General features: G+C 42.8%; 1 protein-coding gene across 9 annotated transcripts in view; it reads left to right on the top strand.

Moving 5' to 3' along the window:
* Fggy (FGGY carbohydrate kinase domain containing) overlaps nt 1-12,342 on the top strand; it is a 404,303-nt gene extending 391,961 nt beyond the window's left edge. For all 9 annotated transcript variants that reach the window (XM_076564517.1, XM_076564520.1, XM_015992861.3 and 6 more), the window contains 2 exons: nt 8,841-8,902; nt 12,114-12,342. In XM_076564517.1, coding sequence (XP_076420632.1) covers nt 8,841-8,902; nt 12,114-12,195 — 144 coding nt within the window. In that variant the 3' untranslated portion in view covers nt 12,196-12,342. The remainder of the gene's footprint in view (nt 1-8,840; nt 8,903-12,113) is intronic.
* The last annotated feature ends 2,524 nt before the right edge of the window (nt 12,343-14,866 follow it).

The raw sequence follows: 14,866 nt of genomic DNA on the forward strand, positions 1-14,866 counted from the left end.
AATTTCATCTGAAAGCCCAGAGTGTTCGTTGCAGGTTTTAAGAGGGGATGAGATTGTGATGTATTGTATATGCTCATTGTCTTTGGTTCCTGATACATATGAAACCTTTTGGCATGATTGAAAGACCAGAACTTTCAGCCTCTCCACTGATTTTCCAAGTAAGGTTCTCACTAATGTTCCCATCTAACAAATTGCCAGATAATGGGATTCACATAGGTCCTGAGTTGATGACCACATGTAAGCCATGACTGATGTCATGTCCAGAAAGAGCATGGACCCTCACTACATCCCTGTCTTTCTGCATTTCCTTCTGCACAGGATTTGCAGCTTTTATAACAAATTATTAATAATAAGTAACCTTTTCCTGAGTTCAGCATACCCATACTAGCAAGCTGGGGAGCCCCCAATTTATAGCTAGTCAGAAGTATAGAGAAACTCGCGGCTTACAACTAAAGTTGGAGCAGCCTTGTGAAACTGTTCCTTTACAGTGTGAAGTATGACCCTGACTCTGGGTAGTTAGTGCCAGAATTTAATTGTGTGACATGTGTTGATGTCCACAGAATTAGAAAATTAATTATTATGAGGGCAGAGTAGATCTACACATTTAGTGTCAGAAGTGTCATGGGTAAAAACAACCCAGAGACAAAATCGAATTTACTTCATTTCATTCAATCAGCACATGTTGATGGGTTGCAGATTCGAGCCAAGCACGGGTTTTAGTGCAGCAAATGAATCAAAGACCAGATCTGGACTGTGAATTGTGCACACTGGCAAAATAACAAACTATGCAAGGCTGTGATGTGCCTCAAATCTCTCACACAACTGCCCCGGCAAGGCTATAAGAGGTGTGCTGCTGGCAACCTTTTCAATTGAGAAAACACCCATAAAGAAAGCAGGGTGTTTGCCGAGCACGGTCACAGAGCTGGTTCATGGAGAAATCTAACTGTCAGCTCTGGAAGGCTGTTACAGTGTTGTTTTAATCACTACGTTGCATTCTCCTCTTTCTGACTGACCATGACCACTGCACAAAGACGGAAGTAAAACCAAGAGACCGATTAAGAATGGTGATCAGAGTCGGGTTGCGAATATCCAATAACACTGGGAGTAGATGCTATTACTTCCATTTTGTAGATGGGAAAACTGAGTTTATGTTTGCATATCCAGTAAACAGCAGAATCCGGATCCAACCAAAGGCCATTCGCTTCTAATACGCAGTATTTTTCTACTAACTGCTCTATTCCCTATAGAATTAGACATGTCCTGGGACTTCTCTCTTTTAGGTCCAAGAGAATAGTGTGATAGAGCTATATTTTAGTTAGACTTGAAAAGATTTTGTTTCATTTTAGTAGGCCTTTTACAATTGAAAAATAAAATGTAAATATGTGACACATTTAATATACAGCATTTTTGTTTTTTACAACTTGAATTTAAGATGTAGTATAGGCAGACTGACATATACCTGCTAAGTGCACAGTGCGATGAATTTGAAAAGATGTGCACCCTCGTGTAATTAAACATACGTGGATGTGTGTGACAGACACAGAGTGTTCAGAATGGGGAATGGAATGCCGGTCTTCACATCATGGAGGATGGCGAAGACATTTCCCACTCTTTCATCTCTTCTTGCTTCTCAGCTGACATTGTTGTTTTCAGTGCCTTGGGGTGAGAGAGCGCCAGCTGCAAGTCAAGAGATTCCCATGCCAAAAATAAAAAACAATAACATAAATAAAAGAACAATTAGCCATTTCTTAATGCTTGTTAGAGGAAAATCACATTGCTAAATTTTCTGTTTTTCTATGGAGGGGTCATGTGCCCCAGCCCACACATTAGCACATGAACTTGTTGTTCCAGTAAAATGAGTCAGAGTTTCTCAAGAAGGCAGATTCATGTATTTCAGAACTATGGCCAACATCTTTAGAGAAAGGTACTGTCCCCTGTAATATTAAGGTTTCTTTCCCTCCCTCCCTGCCCCCTTCTCCCCCCCTCTCTCATACACACACACACACACACACACACACACACACACACACACACACACATGCTCACAGGTATGCATGTGTGCAACATGTGCACATGTACACTCAAAGTGATCACACAGTTAATAAGTACAAGTGGGATTTGAACTCAAGTCTAGGGGACTCAAAAATCAGGTGTTATTCTTTACAAGGATGATGGTAGCACTGTGGGCAAAGTATAGAGCCAGCAATGGCCTGGAGTCAGAACTGAGCTTGAATTCTGGGCTTCACTACAAACTGGCTGCATGTCCTTGTGTAAATTATTCATTTTCTTTCCCTCCCCGACGCTCCATTCAGTCCTGTCATTCAAAGAAGTAGGGGCAGTGATAATATATATATTAGAACATTTCAAGGAATAAAAGGTCATGTGTGTAAAGTGGGTGGCATGGTTCCCAGCCCAGAGTAAGCACCTGGGAAAGAGTGGCTTGAAGTTGGCAGCTGAGGCTGTGCACACCAGACTTTTGGATCAATCATGAGAAATTTGCACATGTACCTCAGTGTGTGAACATCTGTGCAAAAGGATAGTTTATTGTGCTTGTAGATTATTTTGTAAAACAAGGTATAGCTGAAATAAAAATATTTTGAAATATGTGTGCCTATGCTATGTCTAAAGGTCTGCTTTCTATGGCTGGTGTATTTTTAATCATTTTTAAACATTTTTTATGAATTTTTTTTGCTTGTTGGGACCAAAGCTCCCTGTACAGCCTAGGCTGGACTTGGCATTTTGATTCTCTTGCCTCAATCTCCTGAGTGCTGGGATAACAAGTGTGTTCTACCACACACAGATAAAATTTTTATAAATATTTAAGATGTGTGTATGTAAATGTGGTGTGCATGCATATGTTTTCATGTTTGAATGTGTGGGACTGCACATGTATATACATGAATGTGTGTTTGGAAGCCCAAGGTTGACATCAGGAGTCTTCCTTGATCCCTCTTCATCATATTCATTGAACCAGAGATTGCCCACTTGCTCTAGGGATCCCCATGACTGTCTCCCATGCACTGGTTTATAGACTGGCTGCCATATTCACCTGGCAGATACATAGATGTTAGGAATCTGAACTCTGGTTCTCTTGGTCGCATGGCAAGCACTTTGGTCACTGGGCCATCTCTCAGCCCTCTTATTTTTGATAACGTCTAAAGATATTATATGTGCCAGTATGCATATATGAAACAATTTTCTTGATAATTTTGATTTTTCCCTGAGGTCTTACTTTATCAGACTAGGTATTCATTATTTTTAACTGTATAATGTAAAGAGATAATACATAATAAATATATTACCATTTTCCTTTTTGCTTGCATCTGAGCTATTAACATTTCCTACTTTCCATTGACTGAATCTTTTTCAGACATTTGCCCATTTTTTTTTTAAAGATTAGTGTAAATCACAGTTAGGTCCTAGCTGTAAATCTAGTAACATGAGACATTTAAATGGCAGCATTTAGCAAATTCTGAATGTAGTGAACATCCAGGCAAGCACCATGTGGCTATCTTGGTGCTAGAGGAAACTTGCATGTAGCCTAAGGGACTCTTGGCCTGACCTGTTTCTGAGCTGGTGCACCTAATACAGTCTATGTATTAAATACAGGAAAACCTTAATTTGTTTAGAGTAAAAATCATGCAGATGGCACGGGCAGTATTTTCCTCCAGAATCCTACTGGACCACCCAGTCCTTTCTGAGTGTAGATGTGTCTCTCAGCAAACACTAGCTTTGATGACCTTACAATGTCTGTTGTGATAGGCATCAACTTTTCTTTTTTTTTCTACAGTTTTATTTAAATCCTAAAATTTATTGCAAAATCATATTCACATATAATCCATCATTTGATTCTCACAGTCTCCCTAAGGTGTAGGAATGAACAAAGTTTTGTTCCTTTACTTAGGCTTTTCTAACTGGTAAAGACCAAGCACTTTGCTAAGAGCCAAGACTGCACACAAGTTTGTTACATCCCTGTGTAGGGCCTTTATCACTTCATACTTCAGACACGAGAGACCCCTGAAGTGACTGTGTTTCTCCCCTTCCCCAGTCTGGGCTTCCTGCCTCGCAGACCCCTGCAGATGTCCCTGTACTGCGTTTCTTTGAGGAAATGGGGCTTTCTTTCCTTGACTGAGGAGTTGTAACCTGTGCTCCAGGGCTAGTGTGATTTAGTTTTCTGATGGACGGAATAATTTATAAGCTACTAATTTTTTAAACTCATGTCAGGACTACTTCAGGTGTGTGTGTGTGTGTGTGTGTGTCTGTGTGTGTGTGTGTATGTGTGTGTCTGTGTGTGTCTTGGTGACCATGTGGAAGTCTGAGGACAACTTGTGGGAGTCAGTTCAACTTTTCATTCACAGACATTAACCAAGCAGTGATGGGTGCTGGGATTGTGTTCAGTCTTAGCCCCAGTTCTGTTCCTCCTGCCTCCTGGAGGCTAGTTCCCACCAACACCAGGTCTTGATTTATTCTTTGCTCTGTAATGTAATTTTAGGCAGTTCTAGGCTTTGTCTGCTGCTTTGTGCTGAGATCTAGACTACCTGGCCATCTTTTCCAAGTTGTAAAGCCACGATTCTCAAAAGCAGAGGAAGTAGAACTCTCCTGATGCCCAGATTGTGAACATCAGTATATGCCACTCCTGTGCTGAGTAACTCCTTTCCTGTGGCCTCACTTCCAACATCCCACCCAACAGTGCTCTACAGTTAACCCAGGGCACATGACAAGCAAGTGTTTCCTCTGCCCACCCAGAGGCCTGGCTACTGCCAGGACTGCCTCCAGAGAAGCAGGAGCAGGAGCAGAGTGCTGACTGGTATCTCAGCCTTGACACACCAGGGAAGGGTCAAGTCCATGAATGAGGCCTTTCATGGCTGGCCACAGGGACCCCATTTTTTTCCCTACAGAAGCCCTGCACTTGCTTTCAGAAGTGACAATCAAATGTGAACTTTCATGGTTTATTTATAGCTCTGCCTTAGAGAGATAGAGAAAAGAAGTGATTAAAATGCTATTTTATGAAATATTTTGTTTTTAAAAAGCATTCATTGTGTGGGCAAAAAGTCACAAGAAAAGCCGCTCTATTCATTGTGCTGTCTAGACTCTCAAACAAAGAGGGTAGCGTGCTGCAAGCTGAGATTGTCCGGCCCATCCATGCTGACAGAAAGTATGAATTTAGAGCCCAACTTCAAATAAGTCCCTGTGAACAGAAATATATTGTGGGGGTGACTATATTTAGCACGTGTCAGCATTTCCATAATGAATTCATATTGTTGTACTGTAGTGATTCCCAGATTTACCACAGGCAGAAGATTCATGCGGTTTCACTTTTGTGGTAATTATCTGGAGAAATGGGGATGCTCGGCAGTGCTGTTTCTGATGACAGCATGCTGCTCTGCGCAGTCTCCGCACTGTGTCTGGTACCCATAATGCAGCCAGCCTTCCAGGAGACGAAGGTGAGCCTGAGCCATTTTGACTACCTGTGTGTCACCATAACGCAAAACAAAGTAATGCAGAACATTGTGATTTGCCTACAACAGTCAAACCAATATAGGGCACTGTGGAAAAAAAAAAATCTGACTAGAGGAAAATAATGACCCATTCTCTTGAACTTGGTAATAGTTTAATGTATTTTCATCTGACCTTTATAAAGTTTGCATATATAATTTGTATTTAGCAAGTTATATGTAATAAAAGCTTGTATAGAACACTTCACACAATTCTTCCTCTTCCCTCCTTCCTTCCCTCTCTCCCTCCCTTCCTTCTTCCATTTTTTTTCTCTGAGACGGGTTCTCCCCATGTTGGGTTAGCCTCAGATTCCTGGGCATGAGCAATCTGCAGTCCTTTACCCCACCCTACCCCCCCACCCCCCCCCACCCCCCCCCACCCCCCCGCTGCCTCAAGCGGTGTGGGGGGGGGGCTACAGGTGCATTCCATTCCATTCCTTCCATTCACAAACTTCTTGAGACCAGTTTTAGTTTTCACTTCCAATTCCCCTTCCCATTGTGGAAGGGAGCTAATTTTCCTGGTTAAGAATTATGATAGTTACCTCAGCACAAAGTGACACGGTCATACAAGTTTTATGAACCTTGAGGTTGGGTTACCCAGCCAAATTTCAGGAACTCATATCAAGGAATGTGTAACAGTAGCTGTGAGCCATTTCCCAGTTTCTGCAGCTGGGGTGAGCCACACATAACAGGGTTCTTCAATCACTCCTTTTCCATTATTTCTCCTGTTCTGGTGAGGTAGTTGGAGGGGCACAGATAGCACTGTTATAAATAAGAAGCAGGCTCCTTAGCTGTGAGTGGCTAGTTCTTGGTCTTATAAGACACTATTGTAGACTTTTCTAGAGACCCATAAGGTTCTGTTGTAGATGTTTCTGGAGACCCATATGGTATGATTGTGGATGTTTCTGGAGACCCATAAGGTTCTGTTTGTTTCTGGAGACCCATACGGTATGGTTGTGGATGTTTCTGGAGACCCATAAGGCACTGTTGTGGATGTTTGTGGAAACCCATAAGACTCTGCTGTAGATGTTTCTGGAAACCCATAAGACTCTGCTGTAGATGTTTCTGGAGACCCATAAGGCACTGTTGTTGATGTTTCTGGAGACCCTCTGTCTTGGAAAACTTCACCTACAGTGTGAGGTGTTAATTCTGTGTCCTAGCAGAATGCCAACTCTTAATTCCTTAGAAATCTGACAGTTCATTCTTGTGTCCTTAGCTGGCCACACTGAACAGAAACTAAGCCAACCCATGGCAGCTTCTCATAAAGTCTGTTAGAAATGACCATGCCTTTGAGAGCCTGAACAACATGAGCGCCCCTCTCTTCCCTACACAGAATCTGACACCAGCCTGCTTGACCCTTCCCAACATGAGTCACTTATACTCTACTACGTGCCATAGGCTCAGTGCCAGGCACCTAGTGACGCCCTGTTGGCTTGACTTGTGAGGGGAGGCCTCCCTCGTAACTCACTCTGGAAGGAGTCCTGCTCACAGTAAACTAGCCTTCTCGTAGAAGCCCATCACTGTTTGACCTTCCATGTGGGTGAAAGGCGCAGAGACGACTGATGGGTTCTCAGCCACCCTTTGCACCGACTCCCCAACGTGGGTTATTTCCAGCTCACTCTGGTATCATATATCTGCCATCTTAGATCTCAGCAGAAACTTCTACTTTAACAGTTTGTCCCACATATCCTTAAGTTCATTCACTCTGTCGGCATTCCTGCGTGCATGTGATATGCCAGATGCTGAGTTTGGCAGTGAAAATAATTTTAACAATTCCTTCCTGAAGGAACTCACAGACTAGTTGGGAGAGTGATCTGTTAGCAAAAAAGTATGGCACCATGTCATAAGTACTGGGTAAACGGAAGAATGAGTTGCTGTGCAGCAAATAACTCAGTCTAGGTGGCACGCAGGCAGCTGGGATGAGTCAACAAGATCCTCAGTAGGCTGCAGACCTGACCTAAGTTTTAAGTTTTCAGTAGGCCCTTTCTCAGAAACAAAATACCCCCTTTTTAAATCCTTGAAATCTCCATTGTGAATACTTGTTTCTCAGGAACTTATTTTGAAAACAAGCAGAGGCAGTGTGAAGAAAAGGAGAGAGAATTCCCTGGTGTCTGCTGTTGGCTGAACATCTGTTACTATGGGAAAGAAAATAACATAAGTACCTTCGATAAGCTTCTTGGATCCCACCCGTGAAGGCAATCCTGGAATGTTGTCTCAGGCCCCTGAAGAAGCACAGCCAACCAGGCCAGGAGGGGCACACTCTGGGAGCATTTCCCAGCGTGGGGGAGGTAACAGGGGCACAGCAGAGGGAAAGGCAAAGCAGAACCAGAATGAATAGGAAAGCGGATGACGGGATTGCTAAAACCATCTTGGAAATCAAAATTCAGTCTATGAAGGAAAATGTCCTGACATAATCAGAGATGTGCAGGGCTCTTAAGACATCCTAGAGCAGAGCAGCACATCAGGAAAATGCGTTTGCTTGCCTGCCCTTCACAGAATGCCTGCAAACAGCCGCCCTTTGGGTTCTCTCTAACTTCCTGGTCAATAACTTACCAGCCATTTTAAGATCTTCCCCCTTGTTAATGCTACCATTTCTCTCTGCCATCAGTGTGCTTGCTAGGACAGCACATCTTATCTCACCAACATGCCTGCTCATCCAGGGCTGGAAGAGCAGAGCACTGGTTTAGAACAGCCACGTTGTCCTTGGGGAAGAATCATAAGAGCTACTTAGCTGGAGTGAAAATCATGAGTTAGCAAAAGGAGAAAGCTGTGTCTGGTTTCCTAACCTTTGAATGGTCATTGAAACAAGCCTAGCAAAGCACTTGTCATACTGTCTTTCGATCCTAGCAAATCTTGAGAAAAGGTCCGTATCACCTATTTTTTTGTTGTCCTTCTGGAAAAGTGGTTCTCTGTGCTGTATGAATATTTTAGGTGCTAGGATTCAGCAGGTTACAGGCAAAGCCCCTGCTCTGGTGTAGCATACCTTTTGATTAGAGCATGCTAGAAGGCAATTAAGTATGCCGGGGAATTACTCAGTATGTTGGCAATGATGGTTGGGGATATGCGCTTAAGATACATAGAGGCTCCTGTACATCACACATCAAGAAGACTTTGCAACCCTGTTTCTGTTTTACTTTCCTGGTTTCTGTAGTTATTACAGGCTGTGTACTTACATTTAAAGATTTGGAGCTAGGAATCTCCAGTGAGAGAGAACATGGGACATTTGTCTTTCTGGGTCATGGTTACCCCACTCAGTATGTTGTGTTTTAGTTCCATCCATTTACCTGCAAAGTGCATGACTTTCTTTTTCTTAACTCAACATTCTTTGTTGTTTCCATTTACCAGGAGGCAATGGCAAGAATGAGCCAAGTGGGGAAAATTGTGTTCCCGAGACAGGAGGATAAAAAGTAAGTTTGTATTTCTGTCTAAAGCTGCTAGAGGATGAGAGCGTGAAAAGAGGTGCAGCTGTTGGGCTGAGATGGACCCTGGATCTGGGAGGGGTCAACCCTTGCACTCTTTTCCCTTAGAGGTTGAAAGACAGTCCTCCCAAGGAGAGAACTTTGGTTTACCAAGATCCAGAGCTGGACTGTCCACAGTTGTGTCCCATGCAGCTTCCAATAAACTCTCAGACCAATCAAGTATGGGGATCTTTTATATTCCCACCAAAGGACCAGGTGGCATTCTCCTACCCTTTGTATTGCTTAGCATTGAAGGCTAGAACTGTTCTGTGTTTAAATACAGGTCAACAAAATATTTATTTATCTATTTATTGAATCCCTGCTATATTCAAAGCGTTTGCTGAGCTCTCGGCAGGCTGCAGAGAACAATGAGACACTACCTGATTTGTTCACAGAGATGATTTGAAATCACATGAATAAATCCTTCCATAGAGAAACCAGCACGGGATATTATAACCCAAAGAGGAAAGAGCAGAGACCCAACAGGGATAAAAGAAAGCTTTTGAGAGAAGATTGAGTTTCAACTGACTTTAAACCTTTAAAAGAAATTTCCAGACAGGCCAAGGCAGAAAAACACAGCCTTGGTAGAAGAAATAACACATGCAGAGGACCAGCTTTTATACCGAGATCACTATACACAACTAGAATTTCAAAACACAAAGAAGTGATGAGGAAGTGAGGCAGGAGGAAGCCATCTCATAAAGCCCCTCGAAGACCTTCTTGGGGTCAGAACTGAATTTTAAACAATGATGAGACCTGCACAAGGGACGATTTTGAAAAGTTCACTCATACAGGACCAGTTCTAGAAAACTAAGTCAGGAGGCTACATCGAAGACTTTTGGAGCAGCCCGCGTTAACAATCAGGATCACAATGAAGTCACTTGTAATGAGTCTGAAGATGAAGGGACAGGAAATGGATGGAGTAAAGCACTTGAGGTTAAGACCTAAAGGGAAATCTTACCATGTCACTGAGCTGAAGAACAAAGATCCGTAATTGAGAGTTTGAAATGCCCACCAAAAGAGCAATCCAGTTTCATTTTCTCCTGTATCAGAACAGAGTCAGGCTGCTAAAGCCTCTGCAATGTAAGCCCCTCTTTGACTGCCTAGCTCAAAGGAGCAGGGTTGGTGTGGAGAATTCAACCTCTGAACCCAGAGACTCCCCTCCCAGTGACTGGGGAAGCTGGGGAGTGTCCGCCTGAGGGCGCTTCGAATAGCCCTTGTTTGTTTGAAATTAGAAACAGATTGTTCCTCTCCCTCTCTTTCGTGACCCTCTCAAGACTTTTCAGGGAAGTGTTTTTAAGTTCTTTCAGTAAAAACCATGTGTTTGTATTGAAAAGACTCTGGCATCTTGACGGCAGCGGGCAGGGTTTCGGTGAAGCGGCCGCGCAGTGCTGTACCGCCATCTGCAGGCAGCATAAAGATTGCAACCAGAAAGCCAGCGTCCATTTCCTCTTCCTGTCTTTTGACTTCAAATCTCATTAACTTTATGGGATGCTTTCTTGGTCCTGAGCCACACAAAAGCAATTGCTCAAGAGGAGGAGAATTTAGGAGATAATTCAGCAGGCAGGCTGTGTGTGAACTTGATGTCTAATTAAATAACTGAAGTTCAATAAGCAAATTTTTAGAATGACTCCAAATTATTCAGCCTTAAAAGGGTGAGTCTTAGGGTTTATGTTAAGTGACGAAGACAATTTCAAAAAGACAAATGGCAAAGAATAAGTGAAGCCAGTGAAATGAGTTTCAGTAAAGTTGTTACCCTTAAAAACCTTCAAGTTTGTGGGAAGGGCTGCTGGCCAAAGCTCATCTCTAAGAAATTTAAGATTCCAAAGTTAGAAAACTATCTCATCCCACAGAAGAGTGGGATTGAGCCTTACATTGTCATAGCATATCATTAAAAGCAGAAAACTGTTTCTAAAAAACATTCTATAATTGACAGTGGAATGCTCTAGAGTGGGACTTAGCAGTATCTCACAATCCTAGATTGGGTAAATTCATATTAGAATATGAATTATTTCAAAACAGTAATTAGTACATCATCTAGTGTGAGTAAGACATTGTTCTTATACTTTTTATATTGCTCAATCCTCAAAATATTTCTGCACTATATCCTGTAAATATACATGAAGATGAGGAAATTTATGCACAAATGGGCTGTGTACCATGTTCAAGGTTACACAGGTAGGCATGGGCTGTGCTGGGATTCAAATCCTAGCCTCAAATCCCCTTCTTAGCTGTGGGTTTGGCCCCACCACAGCTTCTATATTACCAGAATGCCTAAGGGAGAAATGTAGAACAAGTACAAATTTCTGTGTACGCCCTCCTCCACCCTAGTTTACAATCGTAAACATCCTTTATAAGGAGTCTTCTTCAGAGCACCCCAGAGTCTAAGTGGATTCATCCACCCCATGTCAGCACCCCCTAGGAAAGAGAGGAAGGGCACAGTTTTGAGACTTTAGGTATGATGTGTCCATACCTTTTTTATCCTTTCAAGATGGTGATGCCTTAGCAACTCAGGTCTGATTCATGGCCAACAGTAGTTCTAACACGTCTCACCTGAAGAGTCAGGTGGAAACAGCAGGTTAGCAAGGCCACTACCAGACACCTGAGGGAGGGCCAGGTACAGGAAGACAATGGTCACATTTCCAGGAGTTTTATTCCTGGATAAGACTGTCTGCCAAAGACACTGACATGTGGAAATTGTAAGAGGGATTCAAATGCTCATTCTTGCATCTGACCAGGTTGTGGTTTTTCACCTGTGGCTAGTTCCACGAGAAATATTGATTTAAGCTTGGGATCAGAAGGGAGCTGTGCTGAGCCTAAGCCTTTCAGTATGAGCAGTGGAGGCTCAGAAATCAGCCCTTTCTAAGTATCATCCCAGCTCTGCTGCTCTTTAACCAAACCACTGCAGATATGTGTTGCTGATGAAATGCCTACATCTCAAACATGTAGCTAGTGGAACTTCATGTCATTTACACATTATAGATATGAAGCATACTAACCCACTGCTCAGAGTGCTGTACACACTCAAAACTTGGAAGGTTTCAGCCTGACCATGACAGATAACATTTCCATCCATCTTTCTAAATAACTATCATATGGGGAAGCCATATGATAGTTTCATTTTGAGAATGTTTAATATGTTTCTTTTTGGATCCTCCAGATATTATGACAAGAAATATCAAGTATTTCTGAAGATGGTGGAGCACCAGAGGGAGTATTCGGCAATCATGAATGGAAACTGAACAGCATTTGTGGGTACCAACCCATAAAGACCCTGTGTTGTTTGTCAGGAGTTTCTGTGTATTCATTTTATAGTCCATGCCTTGTAGGTGTCATTTTGGCATGGCTGTCTTACCTTCTAATAAAAACTTTGACACGCACAAGCATAACTGGAGTTGTTCATGTCTGTGTCCAGACACTCAAGTTACTTACTTGGCAGTTTCTAAGGTGCTTCCCTGGTAGCAGAATCTTCATAAAGGATTATGAGATCTGAGACCAGACCTTGGAGAATCATTCGCCCAGTGGAGATTTGTTAATTCTTTCCATGTCAGCTATTAAACCAGATTTACCCTGCTTTAAGTAGAATAACTCAATGCTTATTCTGTGCACTATATTATGTCCACTCCTTGTACACTTTAGGGTCAGATACCACATTTAACTGCAGAATCATCATTTTGCAATCATCATATTAAAGATAGGGATGGACAGGAATCGTTCACAGATCCTGGAGGAAAATTTGATGAGGAACAGGATGTATAAATGTACTTAAAAATGCTACTTTACAGATGATTGATTGCAAGAAGGAAAAAAAAAGAATGTCAAGCATACAAACAAACAGAGCACCACACACCACCTCTGCTGACTTCAGATGGCCAAATGTGCACCATGTGCTTCCAGATGCAGTAGTCTGACAAAGGAATAGCATCGCTCTTGCTGGGAACACACAGTCCAAATTTAATAGTTAGGAAACCAGACAAATCTCAAATGAGGCACATTCCATTTCCATGGGCTCTATTATTCAATACTGTCTAACATGAAGACAACGACTAAGAAAAGTTTCTAGCCAGATCCCACCTGGTTCCACAGCCTCACAAAACAGTGCCACCATACGGGGACTGAGTGTTTACGGACATGGGGATATTTGACACCCACACTTCAACCACAAAACTCACCTGTGATTCCAAACCCATAATTTACCTAATGCCAATTCTAGAGTTGCCGTGGCTCTGGGGGGTTGGGTGAAGGGCACACAACGGCAGCTGGAGAGCAGTTCAGTGCTGCCTTGAGTCATTCTTTGGAGTGCTTGTTGGGTTTCAGGCATTGTGCTAAAAACAGGAGTACAAGATAGATAGAACATGGTCTCTGCTCTCAGAGAATTCCCTGTCTATTGAGATATAGGCGGGAATATGAATCATCGAACATCACGTTAGTACTGAAATACTGCAGTCAGAAAATGAGGCAGGAGAAGGGGGTTACAATTGGCATGAAAAGCATCAGATTGCCGGGGGTGCTTTGGGATCCGCGTCCTGGATTTCTTTCTTTCTTACAAACTACGTGACTTGGAAACATTTCTTAACCCTTGTAAGTGTCCATTTTAATTGTGCTTACCTCATTCCTTTAATGGAGTAGGACTGATTGGTCTTGGACAACATGAAGCAGACCTAGACATACCTGGGAAGAGGAAATCTTAGTTGGAGAAATGCGTCTATCAGATGGGCCTGTCAGGGCAAGTCTTTGGGGGTATTAATAACTAATGTAGGAGGACACAGCTAATAGTAGACTGCGCCACTCCTGGGCAGGTGATCCTCGGGTGTGTAAGAAAGCAGACTGGGCAAGCCATGAGGAGCAAGCCAGTAAGCAGTGTTCCTCCATGGTCTCTGCTTTATTTCCTACTTTCAGGTTCCTGGTTCAACTTCTTGCCCTGACTTCCCTTTATGATGGACTGTGATCAGAATTTGTAAGCCAAATAAACCCTTTCCTCCCAAAGTTGCTTATGGCCATGGAGTTTATCATGGCAATAGAAAAAAAAAAAAAGCTAAAACAGATACTGACCCCAGAAATGGGTGGAGTATAAGGGAAAATTGTGCAAGTGTTTGGAGCTTTGGGCTGGAACAGCCACTGAGTGCTCAGAACTTAATGTTCTATCCCATGGGAGCTTGGAAGATAAGGATACTGAGAGCAATGGAGGCCTGGCTTGTGAAGTTTCAGAGAAGAGCAAAGATTCTCAGGACCATTTGTGTGATTTTTTTTCTTGAATTAAGAATCTGTGGTTCTGGTCAGCTGGGGCTGAAGAGTCCCCTGTGATTAACACGAGACTAGAACTAACTAGAACTAATTAAGTGAAACCTTTGCTTTACTGGGGCAATAGATGCTGGTTGGCTGGAACTGAGAAATTCACTGTGAACAAGAAGAGAGCAGCATCATTGAAATGAAATCTGGGAGTATTTTCTCAGAGTCAGCACACAGGGGCTGTGGTCCAGAGGAGGCCAAGGCTGTACCCCACCCATGCTGGCAGCCCAATTGTGTAATGTCTAAGAGTCGCCCATGTGGTACTGGTTTTGAAGGCATGGAGGAGTTATGGGATGCAACTTGGTACCATAAGAGGTCAGGAGAGGTCATTGGTGAAAGTATAACTTCAGCTGCAATTTGGAAACCCCAGGATTAGACAGGTCATGGAGGGAGACTGAGGCTTGGCTAAGCAGTGTTCCCCCAAGGTCTGTGCTTCAGTTCCTGCCTGAAGTTTCTGCCATGTCTTCCCTTCATGATGGACTGTGGTCAGAATATATATGCCAAACAAACCCTTTTCTCCCCAAGTTGCTTGTGGCCATCATGGTTTTTATCACAGCAATAGAAAGCAAATTAAGACAGGAGTATGAGAGTTGAATGAGATAGCCATACACAACACAGAGCTTG

This window comes from Peromyscus maniculatus, chromosome 2 (assembly GCF_049852395.1).
Source record: "Peromyscus maniculatus bairdii isolate BWxNUB_F1_BW_parent chromosome 2, HU_Pman_BW_mat_3.1, whole genome shotgun sequence".
NCBI lineage: Eukaryota > Metazoa > Chordata > Mammalia > Rodentia > Cricetidae > Peromyscus > Peromyscus maniculatus.